The sequence below is a fragment of the Arvicola amphibius genome, chromosome 4 (genome assembly GCF_903992535.2).
Source record: "Arvicola amphibius chromosome 4, mArvAmp1.2, whole genome shotgun sequence".
In the NCBI taxonomy this organism is placed as follows: Eukaryota; Metazoa; Chordata; class Mammalia; order Rodentia; family Cricetidae; genus Arvicola; species Arvicola amphibius.
In genome coordinates, this window is record NC_052050.1 from 118,202,499 (window position 1) to 118,228,667 (window position 26,169).

The window sequence follows — 26,169 nt, forward strand, 5'->3', positions numbered from 1 at the left end:
GGATGATGCCACCCCTGGGGAGGTAGCCCTAGGATGTATAAGAAAAAAGGTTGAGCAAGCTATGGAGAGCAAGCCATGAAGCAGTACTATGCAGTGATCTCTGCTTTAGTTCCTGCCTCCAGGTCCCTGTTCTCTCTGAGTTCCTACCTGACTCCCATCAGTGATAGACTACAACCTCAAGAGTTATAAGATGAAATAAACCCTTTCCTCCAAAAGCTGTTTTGGTCATGGTGTTGTCTTACAGTAATAGAAACTCTAAGAAATACAGAGCTCTGACAAAGAAGAAACTTAAATATAATTGGAATAAAATGGGATTCTCTACAACCACTTGACAACTGTTTATCGTGTGCCTATTATATGTTGTGTCCTTCACAGGCAACTAGAGATAAAACAATAAATAAAATTGTCATGAGCTTATAGTCCAGCGAGGGGAAAAATCACTAAATAAATCATATAGGACATCACAAATAAATTACTCAGTTGCAATTATCCTGAATGTTTGTTTGAAAGTAAGTTCCACACACTCAGAACTTGGCAGGTGCCACACATTACAGCAGCAGCTGTGGGAGGTGATCTGGCCCATAATAAATATTGACTGAGTATTGTTGTTGGCTCAACTATAATGTTCCTTTTAATCCGAAAGACATACTGTCTTAGTTAGGTTTTCTTTTGTTGTGAAGAGATACCATGACTTCAGCAACTCTTATAAAGACAACTATTTAATTGGTGCTGGCTCAGAGTTCAAAGGTTTAGTGCATTATCATCATGGTTGGTGGCACGCAGGCAGACATGGTGCTGGAGAAGGAGCTGAGAGTTCTACATCATGATCCACAGGCAACAGGAAGTAAACTGCATACCACACTGAGCATAGATTGAGCAAAGGAGGCCTCAAAGCCCTCCCCTACAGTGGCATACTTCCTCTAACAAGGTCACACCTTACTCCAACAAAGCCACATCTCCTAATAGTGCCATTCCCTTTGTGGGCTGTTTTCTTTCAAACCACCATACATACATTCCAGAAATGGATGCCTGAAACCACAGACAATATAGGTCCCTGCATACAGTATATATTCTCCTATGCAGATGTATCTTTGATAAGATTTAGTTTATAAGTTAGGCATAGTATGATATTCACAACAATAACAAAATAATTATAGCAGTATACTCACTTAAACTGTATAAATGTTCTCTCTATTGAATATTATAATACTTTTAGAATGTTGTTGACTGCAGAGAACAAAAAACCTTGGAGAAAGGAGGAAGATTATAATGGCTTAAAAGAAGAGCAAAATGAAACTATAAAACACGAGTCTTAACCAAATATAGGGGCTTGGTTATGCCATGTAAGCTGAAGCCTAGGAAACAAAAGAACTAGACAAACAGTGGGAACAGCAGAGAAGGGAAAGGAACAGAATTTCTTTTGTGCAACAAAGCTTTGTGAGGAGTTAAAAGTGGCCCTGGCCAGGAAGAGGGAAGAAGTCACTGAGACAAAGTCAACAAACAATTGTGTTGTTACCTTGGAAGCAAGAGGGAAAGACTCACAGGTTATAAAGAAGGCATTAGACAATCATATTGATGGCTTTAAAGAACCATAGTGATAATAATACAGAAAACTAAATCCCAAGAGTCCACTGTTTTCTTAACATTGGATTCAGCATTTAAAAACCTCTGGACAGAAGTCTCCTGATTTTGCTTTTACTGCATAGCAAAGCTGGCCAGCTTCTTAGAGGAAGATTTTTAAGGAGCTGCCAGTAGAGAAGATGTGAATGCTAATTTGTTTGACTCTCCTGCCTTGTTTAATCGCATACGTTAACTCGTCATAGAAATATTACACGCCGTACATGCCAAAATAATGCATAACATCTCACAGTGCAAGACAAGCAATATTTGCCAAAGGCGGTTCATTATTAAACACTTCAGCTACACTGGCCACAGCCTGATTAGTGAGGGTCACCAGTGCTGAGCTGGAGTGTTCATGGGTCAAGACCCAAAATAGATCCTGGGAGTTGAGAGAGGAGGCTGGTCCGTAGACAGGAGGAAAAATGGGAGTGTTCTTCCTACAGGTGACTTCTGCCAGCATTTTAAATGAGTTTGGAAGAAGATTCAGCTGCAGAGGCTCCAGGTAAAATCCTGGCCCAGCAGACACCTAGACTTCAGTCTTGTGGGACCTCAGTGGAAAACCCCACAGAACTCACAGGGACTTACAACCATATGGAAAAATGAGAAAAAAAAAATACTGCTTGTTTTAAGCCAATAAGTCTTATGATCAGTCACACACAGCAACAACAACAAATCATGAAGCGTTAATTTTTTTAAGTATGTTTATTCTATGTGTCTGTTAGGATTGCTCCTATCTTTAAAGGAAAGAGCTTCAGTTTGTTTGGACAGCTACAACAAAGTATACTTGACTAAGGGGCTTTTTAAACCACATAATTTATTTCTGGCAGTCTACCGAGTCCAGGTGTCGGAAGTTATGGTGCCGGCACGCTGGAGCTCCAGTGAGCGTTACTGCCAGGTCTCATGTGGCCACCACCTTATTTTGTCATAGCAACAAAAGAGGATAGGAGAATTCTCTAGGGTTCTTTCATTGTATGGAGACACTAATCTCATCCACATCACCTTCACCTTGAATTATCTCCCAGCAGCCCCACCTCTTAATACCGCCACACAGGAAGGTGGGGGTTGCAGCATATGAATCAGAGGCCAGAGACATAAACACTCAGTCCAGAACAACACACTATGATGGTTGATTTAGCTTTCTGTTGTGGAAGCTCTTACACTGTCAGAGTCTCACTGTGAGCACCATTTAGTCCACTGTATCACCTTTTAAATGCTATGATCGTCAGAACCAAAACAGAAACTAAGGCCAGAAAAATGTATGACATTGCTCCAGACTGTACTTTTGCGGTTTGACTTCATTCGCTACCATCCCTTAATTCTACAGGAAAGAGTGGCTACTTCTACAAACCAATGGGAACATGGGAAAACGAAAGCCTGTGCCAAAAAAATAACTGTCTCTTAGCAGCAGGTGGTCTAATGGGAAGAAAACATCTTTATCTTGACCCTTGCTTGGCTTTGACTAATCAGAACTGACATTTGACTATACACAAGACTAGCTAATATTATTAACCCTTTGTCCAGCTCCTTTATTTGTTGTCTAATTATTTTTATATTCCCTTTGCAAAAGTAATAAATGAAGTAACCTCTCAAATAATTACATTTGAAACCAATACACTTCATTACGCATGTCTGAAGAATCTGAGAAGAAATATAATAGGGAGATCGACTACTGCAACTGGCTCAAATACTGATCACTTAATATCCCTACGGTATCTCTATCACTACTGTCATGATTTTTGTTCTGGTTGGCAGGATGATGTGACTCTCCATCCAGGTTTTCTGGAACCCATAGCTGTCATGTAACAACCCCACAAACTTCTATTGTTCCAAATCTTCCTCTTTATCCTCTGAAGAAGATATGGGAGGAAATCTAATCATAATTTCTTTGTCTGTGTGTATTCATATGTATATACATGCTTATTACATGTATGTCCATATGTGTGGTGAGGTACGCATTTGTATGTGTATATATATTCCAGAGGTCAGGATTGCACTTCACATTCTTTTAAAGACGAAGCATCTCACTGAACCTGGAGCTCACTGATTTGTCTAGACTAGCTGCCCAGAAAGTCACAGGGATTCTCTCATCTCTACCTCCCAAGCACTGAGGTCAGAGGTGTGGCCTGGCTGTTTCATGGGGCTTCTGCAGTTTTACATTAAAGCCCCCATACTTGTATAGAGTGGCAAGCGATTTACCAGCTGAGTCCTCTCCTGGGCCCACTCGAGATGTCTTTGCCCCAGGAATGATACAGATATATCACCTTCATTCACATCCCGGGAAAGAAGTACTCAAGTATCCTCACCTATATATACAGGAATTTTTTTCCAGTTTATTTATTTTTTATTAAAAATTGCCATCTCCTCCCCTCCTCCTCCCCCTTCCCTCCCCTCCCCTCCACCCACACCCCCACTCCCTCCCTCTTGAGGCCAAACAGCCATCAGGGTTCTCTACACTATGTTGAGTCCAAGGTCCTCCCAACTCCCCCCAGGTCCAGGAAGGTGAGCAACCAAACTGACAAGGCTCACACAGAGCCCGTCCATGTCATAGAGACCAAGCCCATCGCCATTGTCCTTGGCTCCTCGGTCAGCCTCCACCATCAGCCACCCTCAGAGAGTCCGATTTGGTCGCATGTTCCATCAGTCCCATTCCAAGTGGACTTGGTGGTCTCCCATTAGTTCTGTCCTGCCGTCTCAGTGGGTGAACGCATCCCTCATGGTTCTGACTTTCTTTCTCGTGATCTCTCTCCATCCGCTCCTCATCAGAACTTTGGGAGCTCAGTCCGGTGCTCCAATGTGGGGCTCTGTCTCTATCTCCATCCATCGCCAGGTGAAGGTTAAGGCTCACAGTGAGCCCGTCCATGCTGTAGAGTTCACATTCATTGCCGTTGTCCTTGGTTTCTCAGTCCTCCTCCACCGTCAGCCACATTCAGAGAGCCCGGTTTGGTCCCCTGTTCCATCAGTTCCATTCCAACTGGACTTGGTGGTCTCCCGTTAGATCTGTCCCACCGTCTCAATGGGTAAACGCACTCCTCACGGTCCTGACTTCCTTGCTCATAAGAGCACTGACTGCTCTTCCAGAGGCCCTGAGTTCAATTCCCAGCAACCACATGGTGGCTCACTACCACCTGTAATGAGATCTGATGCCCTCTTCTGGCCTGCAGGCATATATACAGGAATTTTAACCTAGCAGTGTACCTAGGAAGAAACAAGTATGTAAAAGGGTGAATCATAGCACAGTACTCTCCCAGTACGATCAGATGAAACCAAGGGATGGTCCATAAATTGTGGTTGCCAGTTTGCCTTCATCATGTATTCGAGAGGATGTGTTTCTAGCCACTATTGCTTCAGAGCAGAATACACAGAAATTCAGCAGCATGAAATAACCTTTAATTAATCGAGCTAATGGGCTCTGTGTGGTCAAAATTGAAAACGGGCATGAAGGAGTTATGTTGTTTCTGCTCCATGAGAGCTGAATCAACAGCATAGGCTGCAAGCATGTGGAGAATGTGTATCCGGGTGTTTGTTAGCTGATGCCAGCCGTTAGTGAGAACCTCAGCCAAGGCTGCTGACCAGAAAGCTTCACACAGAGTCTCATGTGGTCTCCACGTCATGGTATGGTGGCATCATGGAATCAGATTCTTTGGTGTGGCAGCTCAGAATGACAAAAATAACGCTCTAACTAGGCAGGCAGAAGCTATGCTGCCATTCACGGCACAGCCTTCGTGATTTCTGCTGTAGTCTCCTTGCATAAGAATTTACAAGCTGACTCAAATTCCAGGAGAAAGGGCCTAGATCTACACCTCGGTGGGTCTCAGTGGAAGAATACTCAGCCACAGGTAAAGGACCATATGGGGTGAAAGATTTTATGGTGTCTCGTTTTGGAAATTATAATCTTTCACATACATTGGTTTAGACTAACCGAATTTCCCTGTGTGAAATGCTTTGTGCTTAAGAGAAGGATGGGCAGCAAACCATGGCCCTGTGCCTGTTTTTAGAAACAAAATTTTATCGAAATACAGCCATGCCTATTCATTAGCAAAGTTGCATAGCTCCAAAAGAGACCATATGTCCTAAAAATGATACATTATTAATTCTCAAGTCTGAGGAGTTTGCTCAACTCTGTATATAGAATATTGATTAAGGACTTGGGTGCCATACTAGCCTACATATATTTCAAATATCCTTTTTGAGATAGGGTCACATGTCTTCTGGGAAATTCTGATCCTCCTACAGCTACCTCTCAAGTGCTGGGATTTTAGACCTGCACCACCACACCTACTTTATACAGTGCTGGGTATGGAGCCCATTGCTTTAAGCGTGCTTGGAAACACTCCCAGTTGAGCTCCAAGCCCAGTCCTGGTTGCACAGTTTAGAACAAACCCTAGATATCTCCAGACTGCCAGTTCCCAGACACTGAGAGAATGATAAAGTCTGGTGAGCACCAAGTGAAATAACCCACTGGAAAGACTCAATAAGCAACCACACTAATTTCTGTCATCAATATTAGCATTAAGTATCAGCTACGTCAACTGTCAGTCAGATTATATGCTTGTACCCAACATCTCACCTTCTTCAGTTTTCAGTGTATCAAGAGATGCAGGAAGCCCACGTCATCTTTATCCATATAATTAGGAATTTCTTTCCTCAGCTGGCTTCTAACCTGTCTTTCATAGCTCAGCCCTATCAACCCTGGTAATATTTCCTTGACAGTCTATAAAAACACCTATTCCAGCTCTTCAGTTCTTCAAATACATGACAAAGATCCTCTGGATTTTAGTCACATAGTTTCTCTTTCATCCATCCTTTCTTGGGGGAACTCCTTTCCTTCAGGGTAATTCTCTTCAAAAGTCATTTCCCCAGAAATCAGCAAAATGTCTCAGACCTGCACAAAAAGCCCAGCTTGAGTCTGAGAGTTTCCATATTCTTCTGGTGCTACAAATGCCCCATGTTGGGTGCTAGATGTAGCATGAGTAATAAAAGCCAAAAGACAGATATTGGCGTTCAAGTTGAAGATCAGAAAAGCAAAGCAGCCAAGCCACTAGAGAGTTCTTAACCTTTATCCTCAGCATGATTGCAGACTGCAGTGCTCTCCACCAAACCTCAGACTGCAGACTGAGCCCTGAGCTCCTGTCTCCTCCCATCTTATTTCTCTCTAGTGCTGGGATTAAAGGCGGCACCACCGCCTCCCGGCCTCTATGGCTAACTAGTGTGACTTCTGAGATTAAAGATATGTGCCATCACTGCCTGCCCTGCATGGCTGACTAGTGTGACTAGCTTTGCATTCTGGTCTTCAGGAAAGCTTTATTTATTAAAACACAAATAAAATATCACTATATTTGGCTTCTGCTCGAGAAGGGTTTTGGGGATTTTTTAGGATGATTTGGTAGGCTGGTTGTTTTTGTCATTGTCGTTGTTGATTGTTTTGATTTTCTTTCTTATATCCTAAAGCAGCACATTATATTTACCCTTTTAGTTTTAATTTTACACTATAACCTCCTCAGATTTTTTCAGTACTGCAACTAGAGTTTAGAACTTTCACTGCCCCTCTTAGCCTTATACCACCACACATATTTCCAATATATCAGTTCAAGTCATTCCTAAATATTCCATCAGGTTGAATTCAATACCCTGAGTGATCTGAACCCCATTAGAGAATCTGGGCACCATTTTCATAATTGCACTGGCTCCCCTTGCCCTCCCCTAGACCCTCGCTGTTCATCCAGTCTCGTGATAGGGTGCCAGTCCTCTGATAAAGAAAACTTGAAAGGAAATATGCATTTCCATGGAAATTTAAGCATTCCTCCCTATCTCCTCAGATGTTACACTTTGAAACAGGCTACAGGTGTGTATCAGTCAAGGGTCTAGAGATGCGAAACCAAGAGAAGAAAGAGACTCAAGCTCTAGCTCACATGACTTGGTAATGCCAAACTCCTCAGGGAATGCTAGCAACCTGAAGATCTGGAAATAGTTTAGTTCAGAGCCAATAAAAGTCTACTTGCAGAATTCTTCTTCATTAGTCTTCATTTTCTTTTGTTTTTTATTTTTCTATAAGGCAAGATTAGGTGTTTGGTTTGGGATTTATTTTAGGTTGGATTGGATTGGGTTGGGTTGGGGTTTTTGATTGGTTGGTTTGTTTAAAGCTTTTCTGTTTATTTTTGAGACTGTATTTTAATTACAGCATTTCTCCCTTCCTTCCAATCCCTCATCATCCTTCTCCACTCTCCTTCAAAGTCATGGACTGTTTTTTCACTGTTATTGCATGCATGCATGTATGTGTGTGTGTGTGTGTGTGTGTGTGTGTATGTATGTGTGTGTGTGTGTGTGTGTGTGTGTGTATGTGTGTGTGTGTGTGTGTGTGTGTGTGTGTGTGTGTGTGTGTGTGTGTGTGTATCTATGTAACGTTACCTGTAAGTGTGTTTTCAGAGCCGACTGTTCGGCACTGGACAACCAGTTAATATGCTTTTCCCAGGAAAGGCTCACCTCTCCCACACTCAACTTCACTCAGGTTCTTATTGTTCTTAGTGTAGGACTGAGGCCTCCTGGGATTTTTTCACCAGGCAGTTTGGTGTGTTTGTTGATGTCCTCCTTGTTCGGCTCATGTTTGGGAGGTCATGTGGATAAGACACTACAGTATAGCTTCTGCTGTTGTTACTAGGAAACATAATCTCAAAGTAATAGTACTGATCCTCTGGCTTTTACAATATTTCTACCACCTCATCTGCCATGTTCCCTGAGCCTTAGATGTGGGAGTGTTTTGTAGATCTATCCATTGAGACTGGGCCCACAACTCTGCATTATAATTGGTTGTAGTTTTCTGTAATAGCCTCTCTGTCTATTGCAAAGAGAAGTTTTCTTGATGAGGGGTAAAGATAAGAGTTATATGTGGGCATGGAGACACATATTTATATATTGTAGTTGGGTGCTATGGTGGCTTAGTAAATTATTGGTTATATATTCTCCTCCAGTAACCATGATCTCACTAGCACCGATTAGATAGCTAGGTTCCAGCACTAAACATGGTCTCTCTTTTGTTGAGTGTGTCTTAAGTCCAATTAGAGTGCCATTGGTTACCACCAAGCTATGTGTGCTACTGCTGAACCTGTGGGATTGTTGTGCCGTGCTGGTCATTTCTGTGTTGGTGGACATCATGTCTGAACAGGACTGTTGGTTGTGTCTCTCATTTGCAAGCTTGTGTGACACCTTCTGGTACCATGAAAGCTAAGGAGAGGAAATTCAAGTCAGTTCCATCTCAGGGCCCTTTTTCTGAAGTTGATGAGCCTTTAGTAATAGAAACTAACTTTCCACCTCTGGAAATAACTAAGGGCAACAGCAATCAGCTGTATGTTTTAGGAATCTCTTAAACAGCCCGGATCAATAACTCAAAAGAAGGTTTCTATTGTCTGGTATTGGGGTTTTATGTTAGTTGGTCTTCATTTTCTTAACATCATCAGCTGATTGGATGAGGCCTATCAACAGTATGAAGGGTAATATTTTTGCTCAAGGTTCACTGACTTTAAGGTTCAATTTAACGTAAAAAAAAAAAAAAAAAACAAAATCCGTCTTCACATAAACATCCACATGTACAAATATCTGGCACCATGGTCCAGTCAGGTTAGCACATACCATCAACCATGAAACTATCACTAACCCTTTAATTTTTTTTCTTGCAGAGAAAATTGGCAAAAGTATAGTTTTATGAAACCTATACTTAAGTTTTGATAGTTAACTTATTTTTTATAGTATATAATCTGTTATATAAGTCTATGACTATGTGTCTGTCCACACGGCTTGCCATAATGAAATGCAATATGTCCTGTTAATCATTTTATTATACTTAAGTATAGAATCTAAGTACATGCATTTAGATTTCACAGCACAAGATTCATATCAGTCACGTCACCAGTCATATGTTCCTAAAAGACTGGTAGTTCAGGGAAGTAAGAACACAACACTATTTTTTCTTTTTTTATTGATTTTTATTAGGCTCTACATTTTTCTCTGCTCCCCTCCCTGCCTCTCCCCTCCCTTCCAACCTTCCCCCAAGGTCCCCATGCTCCCAATTTACTCAGGAGATCTTGTCTTTTTCTACTTCCCATGTAGATTAGATCTATGTATGTCGCTCTTAGCGTCCTCATTGTTGTCTAAGTTCTCTGGGATTGTGATTTGTAGGCTGGTTTTCTTTGCTTTATGTTTAAAACCCACTTGCAATACTAATTTTAAGATTAACCCTGCTCCAAGTATCAGAATCTAGATTTAACATGCACCACGGATAGGTTTCATCATTGACTTCAATCTCCTGAAAATTCCAGCTTTATAATTTCAATTTTTAAATCTAGTGATATATTCTAAATGATTTGAAAAATTATCAAAAGAAAGTATCCATACAAATAAGATATCTAAGCATCAAGTTCTGGCTCAATATTAATAATTTTGATGAAAATTCTCTTGGGTAAAAATAATTTCAGGATACTATCTATAAACGTAGTTTGAGATAGGGGCTGGAGAGATGGTTCAGTGAGCACTGACTGTTCTTCCAGAGGACTCAGGTTCAAGTCCCAGCACCTACATGGTAGTTTACAACTCTCTGTAATCCCAGTTCCAGGATACCTGACACGGTGATACAGATGTATATGCAGGAAAATCAACAATGCACATAAATAATTTTTTTAAAAAAATAGTTTTAGGGAGCTGGTATTTTGTTCTATACATTCGTACTCTATATTTTCAATTTTTATTTTTCCTTGGTTAGCCACCTGTGACAGAAATTATTCTGAGACACTAAGGGAATGATAGGAGGCTGCAGAGATGAGTCTGTGCTAATGAACTGTGGCTGCTCTTCCTGAGGACCCAAATTCAGTTTCCAGCACTGAGAGGAGAGCCAGCAGTTTACAACTGCCTGTAACTCCAGTCCAGGGGATACAACACAGACTTCTGGTCTCCACAGATTCTCATGTTCACACACACATACACATACACACACACACACACACACACACACACACACACACACACACACACACATAGTTTAAAAATTTTTTTTTTTCAAGACAGGGTTTCTCTGTATAATAGCCCTAGCTTTCCTGGAACTCACTCTGTAGCCCAGGTTGGTTGGCAAAAAATAAAATAAAATATTTTTCAAGAAAATTTGTAACTGTCTCATAAATTACATTAGTAGTTCCTTTTGGTGAAATTGACCCTTCTCTTTTGTTCTGTTTTCTCCTCTTTAGGTTTGGATGTGTGGAGGAGAAATGTTTGACGTCCCATGCTCTAGAGTCGGCCATATCTACAGGAAGTATGTCCCTTACAAAGTTCCTTCTGGGACCAGCCTGGCACGAGTGAGTAACTAGGCATCAGAACAGTCTGGGCTCACGCAGGCTCTACTTCCTGCATGCACATGGTTGTCAAGAGTCCTGTTCCTCTGCTGTGTCTCCATTGCTTAAAGAAGTATTAACTGTGACGGCTTCTGTCATGTATCACAGAATCTGCACATTATGTTTAACATTAACCGTTATCTTATGCTAATCCTTGTTAACAGTGTTAAATATCAATTGGGTCAGCCATCAGTCCAGACTGTGTGCTGCTTTACAGTGTCACCTACTGTTGGTTTCAAGACCAAGCGGAAGCTTAGGGAAGAGGTTTGCTCTTGAACTCATGAATGACCAACAGCAGTAGTGTAAAACGAGACCTGCAGATGGATGATCTTTCCCTTAAAATGGAATATAGTAGGAAACATAATTAGTCACACGAAAGAGTAGAAGTGGGGGGAGTGGAGGCTCAAACTCAAGTTTCTCCTCCTGTAGAACAACAGTTAACGCTAAATATAGGTTTAGAGCATCCTTAAATTTCCCATAATTAACCAAGTCCAGTTTTATTTCTTCTTTGCTTTGTTTTGTTTAGAATAAAATTTTCCTTGCAGATCAAATGCAAGGGCACTTTTACCATCTGCCTTTTAAAAGCTTCCATGCCTGTTTGGGAAGAGAAAAAAATCTCAAACCTTCTCCAGACATCCCTAATGATGTCTCCGCCACCCATGCTACCTTCTTCTTGGTTGTGTCTGTTCTCTTGACCACTTTACGTATGTGTTACAACTTAGACGCCAAATCTAAAAATGTGGGGTCTTCAGATGCATTGGTACTATGACCACCTAACTATCTAATTTTGAGCTACTTGTTTTGATTTCTTTACTAAGGTTCAATGTATAACCACTTGAATCTTTTCTATATGATTCAGCAAACTCAAATAACAACTTTTTGCAAATTACTATTATTATTACTATTATTATTATTATTATTATTACTAATTACTTCACCAGGATTCATTCACATATCAGTCTCACAAGGTTGGAGCTTTGAGTCTGCTATTTTACATTATACCATCATCTAAAATAGAGCATGGAGAACATTCAGATAACTTATTGAAGAGTTTAATTAATTAGACTCCTCAAGGACAGAATATAGGTTCAAGTTGTTAATAAAACTTAGGACATTTTAATGACCCTTAATAAAATTATCATCCTAAGTAAACCCCTTCAGGATCTTGGTCTTTCTCACTTGCTTTGTGAGGCTGTCAACAGCATTCACATTTTCTCCGCCCACATCTACGGTCCTTTTAGCAGTAGTGAGACATTCTATGATGAGATGTCACCACCCATTCCTTAACAGGAAGCCATCATCACACCACTCCCCGCCTCCTCAAATAACAAGATATCAATAACACATTGCACTAAATACCTGTTTTAAAACACTGTATGATGGGGAAAACAGTCATGAAATTCATAAACTGATTAAAAACTGTATTTTGGATAAAGAAATACAGTTATAATTTAGCCAAAGGACTTAATACATATGAATGAGGAAGCAGCACAGATTCACAGGAAGGTTAAAGAGAAAATAAATTTGAGCACACATTACACATCAGCTGTGTGGATTTCGTTGCAGTGTGAAAAATCCTAAGGATAAAGAAAAGTGCTTGCCATGTATCTACTTCCCTTCACTCTTTCGCTTTGACTTGTGCCCCATTCATATGCAGGCAGATGGTGCATGTGGCCAGCTCGTAGTGTAAAAGATGAGCGGGGTAAATGATGCTGATGCAAGACGGGGTAGTTTGGAAAAACTAAAATAAAATAAAACAGCTCATATATTTTGGGAGAGAAATGAAGCACTTTTTCGAAAACTGTCAAATATTGAGAAACTAGGGTTGGCCCATAAAACATGCAGGAAAACATGAATATTTGTTCAAATGAAAGAAGTCCATAACTCTGAATTTTAATCTTTTCCACTTAAATTTTACTTGAGGGCTCATTTTAGTTTTTTTTTCCTAAACTGCTAGAGCAATCAGAAAGTCATAAATACTGAGGCTCAAATGTCACTCTTAGGAACATTTTATGATCTTTGAAAGTATATTAAAATGAAAAACAATTCTGATATTTTGTGGGAGAAACTCAGCTACTTTGCCACACTCTGATATTACTAACTCATCAAAAAAAGATGAGAAGCTGTCAAGATAATTGAAATGCAGAGTCACATCTCGTCAGTAGATATTTTAATCTTCCTGGCCTCGTTGGGATATAGAGATGAAACTGGAAACGTGACCCCAAAGGTTTGTTTCTGTACTTTACAAAGCACATTTAATCCATTGGAAATGTGTATATTTCCTTGTGGACCTATGTAACTGATGACTCCAAATACACAGAGGTGTGAACTCATGCACATGCATGCACCTACATGCCTGCACACACATGCACACACATACACCTAAAACACCTGAAGTCCTCTCGTCAATACACTGGTGTGTATTATTAGAAACAAATTTAAATAACCTTACTGAACAGTTTCTCTTTAGCACTGTACTCTGACAAGAGGACACAACAAAGCCACCCATCTGTGAACAAATGATTCTCCACAGGTGCTGGGAACATGGCTAAACATCAGAAGGAGGGGCAGTGCTATTATAGTTCTGAATCCAGATAAAAGACTTGAGGATAAGACTTGGAAGAAGAACATTAAGGATGCCCCAGTTTGATTAACCGATTTCTAAGAACAGGGTTTTCAAATTCAGAACCAGTGATCAGAGTCAACTTCTAGCCGAGTTTTGGCCCAGTCTTCGATGGAGCAAAAACAATCATCACAAAGCTGTACTTACTCAATCTAGCAATGGAGGGTGTGTGCATTAATACAGTGTTCTCTCCTACTGCGGGGTCCAAGGTAGTCACTTTGTTCTTGTTAACATTCTGACTGAGTAAAAGTAAAATTTAACCTCCCTATGTCATTTCCTCAAAATGAAAAAAAAAAAATCTGAGACATGGTGGCTTGCAATTCAGCTTCCTATGAGAATCAGAGGACTTGATTAGCATTCAAAATTCTGTTTATTTTTCTAAGTCAACTTGGGACCTAATGTGGGCACACTGGAGCACAGCCATGGCATCTTCTGCTGGAAGTAAAGGAGCAGTTGCCTGGAAAAGGATGCAAGGAGTGACTGGTTCAGCACAGGACAATGAGCAGCAGAGGTCAGCTAAAAGATGCTTTGCCCCGCTAAGATGTGGCTGAGTAACAAAAGGGTAGCAGGATCCCAAGTTCAACTTCTCTTTCTGACAAACACTTTGCTAAAGGAGGAGTAATTACTAGCACCTTGGGGTCTATGGTAAGGGACCCAGGCTCTCTGGTTAATTGCTAATGGGTACCTCTAATAATAAGGACATGAAAAGAATGGCAGTTATCCCACAGAAAAGCACCCCAACTGACTATAGCATAATAGCAGCATCATGGCCCCAGGAAGTTTCCTTTGGAGGATCCCCCAAATAGAACAATGCTACAGATAGGGAGGGGAGCAGTTTTGAAAGCACCAACTGCCATCCTTCCTGCTAACAGAAGATAAGGCTGGAAACAACTATAGGAGAGGGGCAAGTTCACATGTCTGTAAATTCACTGTAGAAGGAATGGCGGAGCTGCGTCCCGCCACCTGGCTAACTTTACACCTGAAATAATTACACAGAAACTGTATTCTTTTAAATACTGCTTGGCCCATTAGTTTCAGCCTCTTATTTAATTCTCACATCTTGCTTTAACTCATATTTAGTAATCTGTATAGCACCACAAGGGGTGGCTTACCAGGAGAGATCTTAACCTGCGACCCGCTAAGAGAGGAGAGGCATGGCGACTGACTATGGCAACTGCCCTGAAGCATCTGCCTCACTCCCAGCATCCTGTTCTGTCTCCTCCACCCACCTATATTCTGACCTATTGGGCCAAGCAGTTTCTTTATTAAGTAACCAATGAAAGTCCTCCATCAATTCACAAGTATGTACTTGAGTGCAGAGGCCAGATATCAACCTCCAGTGTTGTTGCTCACAGGCTGCCCATTTTTTATGTTGAAAAAGGGTCTCTCATGGGATCTGGGCTTCATTCCAGGCATTAGCCAGTAAGCCCCAGGATCCACCTGTCTCCACCTGTCTAGCACTGGGATCACAGGTATGCACCACAACACCTAGCCTTCCGGGTGGATTCTGGGGATCAAACTCAGGTCCTTGGGCTTTCACAGCAGACATTTGACCAACTGAGACACCTCCTTAGCATGGAGGCTAGAAACAACCCTATCCTAAGTCTGTAAAGACCCAGCAGTGCCTGTCAGACGGGACTTCATATCCCAACATTTCACCTTTCACATGCCAGGAATTTATTTTTGATCCTAAAATTGCATCTTGACTTTTATGCCAGACTTCAAGAATGGGTGGAGGTTTAGATTTTTTTATGGGTTACAAAATAAAAAGCTAAGGTCAAAGAAGTGAAATCTGGGAAAGGTTATATTTTCTAGAACATTCCATAGTTCTGGAAAATGGAAACTTACAGCAAAACAAACAGAGGTTAAATGATAAATGAGTAGATTTGGGATTGTGAACCAAGGTCTGTGTCCAAAGCAAGCCCTTAAACACCCCTGCCTTTACAGAAGTGTTGAAATAAAAAGCTGCTGTGGCCTTCATGGCAGATGCACCAGCAAAGGCAAGAAGGCCAGGGCACAAGGTTACATCCGGCTGCATTTGAAACCTATGAGGCTGACCCATGAATGTGCAATGGAGAAAGAACCTGGAGGTCTCTGGACTATGAGGGCCCATCCTCCTCTTTCACACCGTGAGGAGGAACTGATGGTTCTCAAACAGCAAGGATCACAGGAAAAGCACTTAGAGTAAAATGTAAATATCAGCCAAATCTGAAGGGGAGTGAGGATAAAGAAAGTGGCATTACACATGCACGGGACCTGTAAAGATGAGTTCTTAAAACATCTGTATGGATTTGCTATGCCATGAAAAACCAAAGGTTAGGTTTGATAGACTGTGTGCCTAGCTTCCCTCTTGGCATGTGAAAGAAAACAGTATCAGCACAAAAAGAAAGGGATGAGAACAGGCAGGGAAGAGATTGTGGATTGTGTAGGCAAGTGAATTCCTATGTGGGCTCTGATGCACCAGGTCTAGAGAGACACATTTTGCTTCAGATTCTGCACTTCTGCAAGAATGTGTGCTGCTCCCTTTAACGCTTGCTTACTAGAAGAAGAAAAAACAAACTGGCTCTGGGGCTTAAGGAAAGAGCAAGTCAGGCACAAATCTTAACTTCTCTTACCTATGGCAGTTGGGTGGAATGAAGACGGTTCACCTGTAAACCACCAGTGACCACTAGACAGAGAGGATGAAAGGGGAGTCATTAAACTCACTGTGCGGTGTGATCTGAATTAACATAGTTGGGTTATTTGGAAACTCTTGTGTATGATATCACTGAACCTTTGACTTAATAGAAAAGGCAATATATGACATGTATAGTATCTAGCATTTATACATATAAGAATATATAGAGTGGTATAAACTTGATGTTAATAAGTTATGGAATTTAAGGGAAGGGTGATTTGTGACAGGCAGGACCGCTTTGGTTGGAGGGTTGGTTGTTTTGTGGGTTGGTTGGTTGGTTAGTTTTAAGACAAGGTCTTGAATAGCCCAGGCTGGCCTCGAACCCACTATGCAACCAAAGATGAACTTGCACTCCTGATCCTCCTGCCTCTACCTTGTGCAATCTTAGCTTTATAGACTTGTAGCACCACTCCTAGGCTGGCTAGCAGATTATGTTTAATAGTCTCATAAAACACATAGTTACAAACATGTTTGACTTTAATGTTGTTTACCTGAATAGCAAGATCCTTGAAATTTCCCTTCAGTTGTTATACCCCATGGGGATGGAGGGTAAATTTAAAGTCTGAAATAGACAGACGGCTTGACTGTCTCAGCTATGAAATATTTTTTACTACACTTTTCCAAAGATACCTTTCTCCCAAGACACCCCCCTGATAATATCCAAACCTGTCAACTTTAGACAATATCTCTAAAACACTCTTAAAATTCTGAAAGGGCCTTAAAATTGCTGGAGGTAGGGAGAGCTGTACAGAGGCGGATGAAAGGGGTAGAGGAGTACTTCAGGGTAGCAGGAAGGCCACCTCGAGTCAATTACTAGACCCTTTTTGTTGATCTTCCTGTCAGCGATTCCTGTCTGAACTAGTTGAAGGGGAAGCACATAATATCTCACATCTGCAGCCTTCTCTCATGGATGTCACAACACCGTATCCATGATAAAAAGCATTAAGAAGCCCAAAATGACTGGTTTGATAAATGAAAATAAAACTGCCAACAAGCCTAAAGAGTGGGGTGATGAATGGGAATTCTCAGTGCTTACAAATTGACCTCTCTCCCTAATGACTGTGAAGCAGTTGATTCTCATAAAGATGCCTGGCAAATAAGAGTGTGGCATAACAGCCCCAAACAGCAGTGCAGCCCGGGCTTCTTCCTATTGCTCTCAAAGCTGTAGGAATCTGGGTGCTTTATCTGAACTATCAGGAAGTTCAGGGGCATGGTGGCCAATCACAGACTTTCTCCGAGAAAGCAGCAAATGATAGATTCTTCCCCCAAGACTCGGCCTCCATAAAATGGTGAGCTCTGTTGTGCAGCAGCAATCCCTCTGAAGATAATAACCATCCCTAATTCCCCCTTCCAGTATAACAGAAGGGCGATAAGGCTGTGCAGTACTGGTGGCAAGGACTAAATAAGATTCACACACAGCAATCCTGGGTCAGGTTCTCTTTCCCCTTGGTTACAATATAAAAACAGAATAGTCTTCATTAAAATAAAGCCTTCCATTTAGATGGATTTTTTTATTTAAGGATTTCAGACAATTTTCAATAAATAATGCTTCAGTTATTCTCCGTGATAGCTTCCCCTAAAATAAATTATAAATCTATGGGAAAATAATGATTCAATAAATCACTTAGCTCTGATGATCCCATTGCATGCTGTGAAGATAAATGTTACCTCAAGAAGGCTCAAAAATTCTCTCAATAAATATTTATCAGGTGCACACTATGTTCCAGGCAGAAATGCATATGGCACCTTATGTATCCTAAACCAATAATAGCGTTGCACTTTTTCCAATGAATTCAAAGCATTTCTTTGTAAACTAACGGTGCATCGCTAATACCATTCTTACACACTCACTGGAGACAAGTATATGATAAGCCATCCTGGTGGAGCCCTCCCCCTCACCCCCCCCCCTTGAACCCTGAATATTTAATACTTGTGCAACAGGAAAGGAAAAGGAAACAGTGTTGATACATGGAACCAGGAAAACATGAAACACGAGTTACTTTTCCACTATTTGACCTTCAACCGCTTCTAATTCCTAACCCAAGGATGCCAGAATTTGGAAGTGTCTATATTGTTCGTTTGAGTAATAAATAATGATAGAATAATACTTTATCTTCTACATTTCCTTTTCTTCCCTCCAGAGTTGCCCCCACAGATATCCATCCCCTTTCTCCTTCAAATTGTTAGCCCTTTCTTATGAGTTGTTATTGCATGCATATGTATTTGTGTGTGTGCGTGTGTGTGTGTGTGTGTGTGTGTGTGTATTTCCAAATATATCTGTTCAGAGTGAATGATGTTCATTGTATGTTTGTTCCAGGGCTGAGCATTTGGCACTGGATAACCACCTGGGGCTCTCTTTTCCTGGGGAATACCGTCTCTCCCTCTCCCAGTTTTCCTCTATCGTCTGTATGTTTTGTGTAGGTCTCAGGTCTCCTGGTTTTCCCCATCCACTTTGAAATGTCCTTTGGTCAGGGGTCCTTACAGGTTCAAAAACGACACTGAGGTAAAACATAGAATTTTTATACCTAAGTAGACCATAAGAGCAAAGGTAAGACAGTAAATAGTTGACCTGAAAAGCCCCCTGCCATTTCCTGTCACAGAAGCATCTATGAAGTAAACACATTGTTTTAAAATTCCGCAGTTCCCTACAACCTGTCAGGGCCATTCTCTTTAGTTTCTTCCTATTTATTTGAACCTCATATTTTTTTCCTACAAAGCTCTCACAAGTGCCATGTTCTTCCTAATGTTGTCATTTTAGTCATTTAATTGTCTCAAATATTTCCTGATGCTTTCAGTTCAAGTTCATTTATGACCTATATGTGTCAACTATAAGTTCTTCTAGTATGTATGCAAGCAAAATGGGCAATTGACTCAGGCAGTCTTTAAATGTATAGGGACAATGTCAAGCACTTTGGAGTCTAACTCTGCTGGCTGACATTTTATTTTACCTTTATTTATGCCCACTGGTATATTTTATTGAATAGAGATAATATTTAAATCATAGCTGTACATACTTATGTAATCATTGGCTAACATAGATAATGATTACTTGTATTTAGCCATTCCTAATGAAATTAAAAGTATGCTTATGTTCTATTTCTGGATGTTTTCCAGTCTATGTCGGCTCCTCTTGCCCCTACCAGAGCATTTTGGCATCCTGTGTTGTTATTTAGCATTTAGATAGCTTGCTTTCCTAAAGCACTTAAAAAGCAAACTTCATGGTGAGCTGACTGGTGGGCTAGAGGGAGTTATAATTGTGGTTTTAATCATTATCCCCATTAGAAGTGGAGATTTTCCTGCATCCTCAACTCTACTGGAGACTGGAATAGAAGAAAGTATGCTCAGACAAAATAGGTCCCTGCTGCTATAAAATTAAGCCATGGAAATTTAAGGAAATGAAGTATTTCTGCACATCACAAACTCAATAAATAGACATGCAGCCATCATGACTAGAACTGGCTGCCTTACAGCTCTGGCTTCCAGGACCGCAGTCCTTCATAAAGCCACAGGAGCACCTGGAGGGGAGGGACTCATGGTGTAGAATTAGCCTCTTCCTTTGAAGGTATGAATGCACAGTGCCACCCAGCTTGAGGCTTCTGATTGTTCATCTCCATCCACATCACCTTGTTTCCAGTGGTTGGGAAGAATTCCATGTCTAACTTAAGTGTGTCTCCTTTTCAGTGCCCTCGGAGTAGAGCACACACTTTACTCTGTAAACTGAAAAATGGCCAACACCAGAGAGCAGCTTTGCAGCACCCAGATAATTCTGAAAAGTATTTGCAGAAACAAAATTTCACAGATCACCTAAACATTGAACAGATGCATTATTTGACCTAAGAAAAAGTTCAGTGAGCAACTCGAAACATGGAAAAATTTTTTCAACCTGTTTTGAAAGCATGGGGAATCAAACAGGGCCCACTAACCACAGAAAATGAAAGCTGTGGCAGAATTTTCGGATAGTCTCCCTTTGCCTGAGTGTTTGCTTCAGATGTCCTTATAACTGATTCCTTCTCTCCCTCCCTTTCTCTCTCTCCCTCCCTCCCTCCCTCCCTCCCTCTCTCTCTCTCTCCCTTCCACCCTCCCTCTGTCTCTCTCTGTCTCTCTCTCCTCTCTGTCTCTTTCTGTCTCTGTCTCTCTGTCTCTCTGTGTCTCTCTGTCTCTCTGTCTCTCATATATATATATATATATATATATATGTAATAACAAAAGGAAGAGGCTAGCTATCAGCTTCAGAACAAAGGGAACAGCCAGGTGGTGGTGGCACATGCCTTTAATCCCAGCTCCTTTAATCGGGAGGCAGAGGCAGGCGGATCTCTGAGTTCGAGGCCAGCCTGGTCTACAAGAGCTAGTTCCAAGACAGGCTCTAGAAACTACAGGGAAACCCTGTCTCAAAAAAAAAAAAAAAAAAAAAAAAAAAAAAAAAAAAAAAAAAAAAAAAAAAAACAAAGGGAACATAAGAAAGATTGGAAGAAGGGTACTTGGGAATATCTAATCTATAAGAAGGAAAAGGACGAGGGAAGTGATGTAATTTTATTTCGATTACATAAACAGGACACTATAGACAGAGTAGTACTTTTAGAAAAAGAGAAAAATGTGTATGTAAGCAAGACTTTCTTACACATAATACCACGGAAACTATACCTAGGAAAACGACCGATAAATTGAGCTTCATTGAAACTGAGACCTCCTAGTTTGAAGGTGCTTGGAATAAACTTCCAGAATAAACAGTGTTGGAAGATGCCTGCATATCGTGTCTGACAAGGAACGTGAATGAAGAATTTGTAAAGAGTTCTCAAAATCCATTAATTTAAGGGAAAATGAGACCTGGGTATACTCTATGGCACTGAACATCCCTAGCATACATGAGGGTTCAGTCTCCTGTACATAAATGAATACATAAATATTTCTGAATGAGCAAAAGAATCAAATAAGTACTTTGCCAACAAAGATATCTGGAGAAGAAAAAAGGTTACTAAAGGGTGCTTTGTGCCCTTGGTGACTACAGGAATACAGTGAGAGACTGATGTCATGATGAGCAGGAGTAACAAGGCTGGAAACATGGCAGGGACTATGTGGAAAATCTTAGACCCACCGTTTGCCATTTTAACAACAAAAAAAAACTGAGAGATAAAACCTGTTGAGGGGAAAGAGCTTTATTTGAAGATTTAGCCAGAATTTGGGGGAAAAAATTTCAGCTTCTTGTGACCTGTAGCAGTGCTGTAATTTATAGGAAAGATGGGGGAGCCGGGTAAATGGAATATGAAGATTAGCCTGTGAGACAAGTTCTCAGAACTGGGAGGTGCTCCATCTTTTCCCAGGGGACCGCCCTGCTCTGGTCCCAGGCTTCAGCTTGTTCTCACGCTCAGTCTGGTGTTTCCAGCAGAATATTTTAATTTTTTTTTCATTTTGAAGTGTGTGTATGTGCTATACATGTATGTGTTCATGTGTTTCACGTGTGTGGGTAGGTGCTAGTGGGGGGTGCACAAATACATGTGGGGAAGTGCACTCCTGCATGTGGACGGGGTGCACACCTACATGTGAAGGGGGGTGCACACCTGCATGTGGGGGATTCACACCTGTATGTGGGGGGTTCACACCTGTATGTGGGGAGGCACAGCTGCATGTGGGGGTAGACACTTGTATGTGGATGGATACACACCTATATGTGGGGGATTCACACCTGTATGTGTGGGTGCATACCTGCATGTGGAGGCCTAAGGCTGATGCTGAGACTCTTCCTCCACCGTTCTCCCACATTCATTCAGACAGAGGCTCTAACTCCATCCCAGAACTCATGGCAGTTTGGCAAATCTCCCTAACCAACTTGTGTTGCAGGGAGTGCTACTTGTTTATTCCCTGACTAGCTTAGACCTGAAATAATCACACAGAAACTGTATTAATTAAATCACTGCTTGACTCATTAGCTCTAGCTTCTTATTGGCTAACTCTTACATCTTAATTCATCCCATTTCTAGTAATTTATGTATCATCACGTGGTTGTGGTTTACCAGATAAAGTTCCAACAGGCGCCTGTCTCAGGCAGCTTCATTCTCTCTCTCTCTCTCTCTCTCTCTCTCTCCTCTCTCTCTCTCTCTCTCTCTCTCTCTCTCTCTCTCTTCCTTCTCGCAGAATTCAGTCAAGTTTTCCCTGCCTACCTAAGTTCTGCCCTATCAACAGGCCAAGGCAGTTTCTTTATTCCTTAACCAATAAAAGCAACACATAGACAGAAGGGCCTCCCACACCAAAGTTGCTTCATCATTTCCATCTTCCCAGGCTGAAACTGCAGAAAGCCCTAAGCCCTCTGGCATTTTCACAGCTTCTAGGGATCCAGACCCTGGCCCTCATATTTGCATGGCAAGTGCTTTAGCCTCTGAGCCATCTCCCCATCCTTTCCTGGACATTTTTAATATGTCTCTAGAACCCATGTTACTCTGCTACAACTCGGCACTTTCCTTGTCCGTTCCTTGGTCTTGAGGGATGTTAAGTAAGGTCCTGCTAGATTGGTACGCCAATGCCTAAAAGAAGTATCATGAACAGACTATACAAAGGAGCCCAAATCAGGGTACATTTAGTTTTAAGTACTTTATGGGTAATTCTTGGCTTTAGCTACTTTTGGAAGAGCTCACTGAAGAGCTGACTCATGGGGAATGGAGAAGAGAGATGCGTGCACGTGCATGTGTACATGTTAGTTTTTGAGTTAAGGTTTCCCTGTGTACTCCAGAGTGCCCTTGAACTCTGATTCTCCAGTTTCCTGTGCCATCACATCCATCATGTAGCTACCGTGATTCTGGAAACTACCTCCTGTCTTTCTATAATTTTCTCTGAAGATATGACTGATTAGCCAATGGATAGCTTGATCTTAACTGTCGCTCACTGCTGGCGTGAAATGCCAAAGAGGCATGAGGAAAATTTGGACACATTGAGTGTGTTGGCTACCTTACTAATGATGGCAGCTTCACTAGTAAATCTGCGTTTGATAGTGTGCCGAGTTGGATATTTTACACAAGTAGTTTCTTGCCAACAGCTATTCTTCCGTAAATCTGTTTCCAAAGTTCAGCTTACTAGAATTTTGTAATTAGGGGTTGTAATTAAGTTATTCATGGGACTGTTTTCTGACTGTTCTGTGTCTAAAAGGTGCACTGAAGTTTTCATAAGCCCTACAGTAAGTATCTAAAATATTCAGACAAAAATATAATAGAGACATACAAGTGAAAGAAAGAGCTAACCCTACTCAGGAGAAACAAGGTAGGTGACTGCTCGCCAACAGCTCACCAGGTCTTGGTAAAGGAAGGAGAGATTGCCTGTCAGGGAAGCCTCTTATGTGGGACTGGATTAACTTCCTCCCCTATGCTGCCGGCTTCCCACAGACTTCAAAGAAGTTTCCAGATTAGAGAAAGGAAAGTGGGGTGAATACCTGTTGTGATCCTGGGGATGGCTATAGAGATGCTCTTTTAAGAGCTGTGCTCCTGATGACATTACCATATTATCAATGATAAGAGGGATTTGGGAGGGGACTCCTGAGCCGCTAAAGCCCTCTTAGATACCAAAGAGGAGAAAGAAATGCCTTCAAATGAAAGCAGGATTCTAGGGTAGCTGTGTGATCCCTTGTTGTGGGAATGACCATGAAGAAACAGCTTTCTCCGCAGACCTAGTGACAGCCAGCAAAACTAGTCTCATTCAGAAAGAGTTCCTCATATACATATGTATGAAGAGGAGGAAATCTATTACTCAACAGACTGTAACAAAATAGCTTAATATTGACACAAGTACAGCGTGTGGATTGGGGTCACACCAGTGCACATGTAATAATCACGCATGCACAAAGGAATAGAGGCAGCTAGTAAGGTGTGACTTGCCCAGATAAAACAAATGCACCGCATGGCTGTGGCCGCCGACTCCCAAATAATACACAGGGAAACTGAACAGAGTTGTATTTGTAGAATACTTCAACAGCAGAGTGGCTGGTACCCAAAAACAAAAAAAGAATACTAATAATAATTAGCAAATAGATGTATGCGGCTCTGTGAACCAGCAGGACAAACAGAACCCGTTGTTTTCGCATGCTGAATAACAGTAAAAAACAGCTACGACTGATAATTCTTCTGTGAACTGGGATAGAAAATGTGATTGAATGTTCTGGGCAAAATATCAATTCCAAGAGCTGATAAGCATTAGAAAGAAGAAAAGAAAGACCTGGTGTTGGGTAGCTCAAAGAAAGCAGCATCTAAATCCTAAGCACCTCAGATAGAACTGAGTGTGTTGTGTGTGTTAATAAAGATTTGGGCAACACGGAGAGGAATACGAGCTTGAACTGAGTGAGAGAGCATGCGGTGAAACACGAGGAATGACAGGAGGGAGCCGGAAAAGCGGCCCGTCTGCCAGCCCGTGAAAGTGTAGGGAAGGAGCTTTGACTTCATTTCTCATTCATGAACAGGAAACCGCAGCTTTTTAAAAGTTCTAAAATATGCTCTCCCTCTCTCTGACTCTCTGTCTTTGTCTCTCTCTCTGTCTCTCTCTGTCTCTCTGTCTCTGTCTCTGTCTGTGTGTGTGTGTGTGTGCGCGCACATGAACACGTATGCCTCTCTTGTACCCAGTACTTTGTACCTGTTAAATAATTCCTGTGATGGATATTTCCCTAGCACATGAAAGCCTCTTGAGTTCAAAATGGGTGGGACTGGGCCATCTCCCCAATCTACTTGACTGAAAGAACTTGGCCAAGACAGGAGGCTTCCCCTACTGTTTTCAGACATGGCTAGTTCCTCTCTTCACAGGCCATTCTGTCAGTGCTGAGTTTTTGCCTTTAGCTACCAATTATGCCTGTTGTTTCCCCCATAAGCTTTGCAGATTCCTCACTTGCTTCCCAGATAGAGGCAGCAGGAGACACCCCCCCCCCCTGTTAAATCCAGCAAAACAGAGGAGTGTGTGTCTTATTATATCCGCTGTGTACTACACCAGACTCCTCAGCCGAGAGCGGCTTCCAACGACTCTGAAATAATCTCCACAGAAGCAAAACATTCACTACGGATTTGGCAATTGCATCAAGATTATGAGATTCTGCACATACAGTTGATGAATTAAAAAACATTGTGGAGTGAGTACATACTATAATCAGATTATGCATATTGCCAAGGATGATTGCCAGCCTTAACAAGTTCAAATACAAGATGCTCAGCGGCATGTGATTTCCAGATAAGCAACAAAGTTTTGGTATAAGCATGTCCCGTAAAATATTAATAATGCAAATGTTAATTATACTCACGATTTTAAGCTGTTTGTGGTTTATTTGAAAGTGACATTTAACTATATGTCGTGTATTTTCTCTGGCAATACTAACTGGGAGAAATAAGAAAAGAATTTTAAGGAAGGATATCAGAAGACCAGGAGAGATGCGGAGCCTGAGAATGGAGAGCCGATAAAGAGAAAGATGGGAGTCACTGCTCTGTTTGAAAAGGTGATGGATAGATCAGTTCGTGTAAGCAGAGGTTTCATACCAAGGAGTAGGATTAAGGAGCAATGTTAAGGGCGTGCTGTGGAATGTCATAAACAATGGGCAATACTTACAGAGAAAAGTCTGCGGTGCAGCGAAAGCGCTTGGAGGGGAGATGTTGTTTATGAAAACAATGAGCAGGGCAGATAGTAGAAAAGCTGACTCAGTGTTCATGGAAAGAAGATTATGATATGACCCTCCAAAGCAGAGAGAAGGGAGTTTTGAGGAGGAGGGCACCATGGGCCAGAACTAACAGACGAAAGGAGGAAGTTCTGGGCAGAGAAGATTTTCTTGCAGAAAGTCATAGATGTGTAAAGAATCCAGGGACCAGCTACCATATTTCCATCACTCTTTATGTTGTTTGATCATCTGTGTTCTGGAAGTTGCATGA

General features: G+C 41.4%; 1 protein-coding gene across 1 annotated transcript in view; it reads left to right on the plus strand.

Annotated features, from left to right (window-relative positions):
* Galntl6 (polypeptide N-acetylgalactosaminyltransferase like 6) overlaps positions 1–26,169 on the plus strand; it is a 1,112,723-nt gene that overhangs the window by 1,021,207 nt on the left and 65,347 nt on the right. The window contains exon 8 of the mRNA XM_038327381.1: positions 10,848–10,955. Coding sequence (XP_038183309.1) covers positions 10,848–10,955 — 108 coding nt within the window. The remainder of the gene's footprint in view (positions 1–10,847; positions 10,956–26,169) is intronic.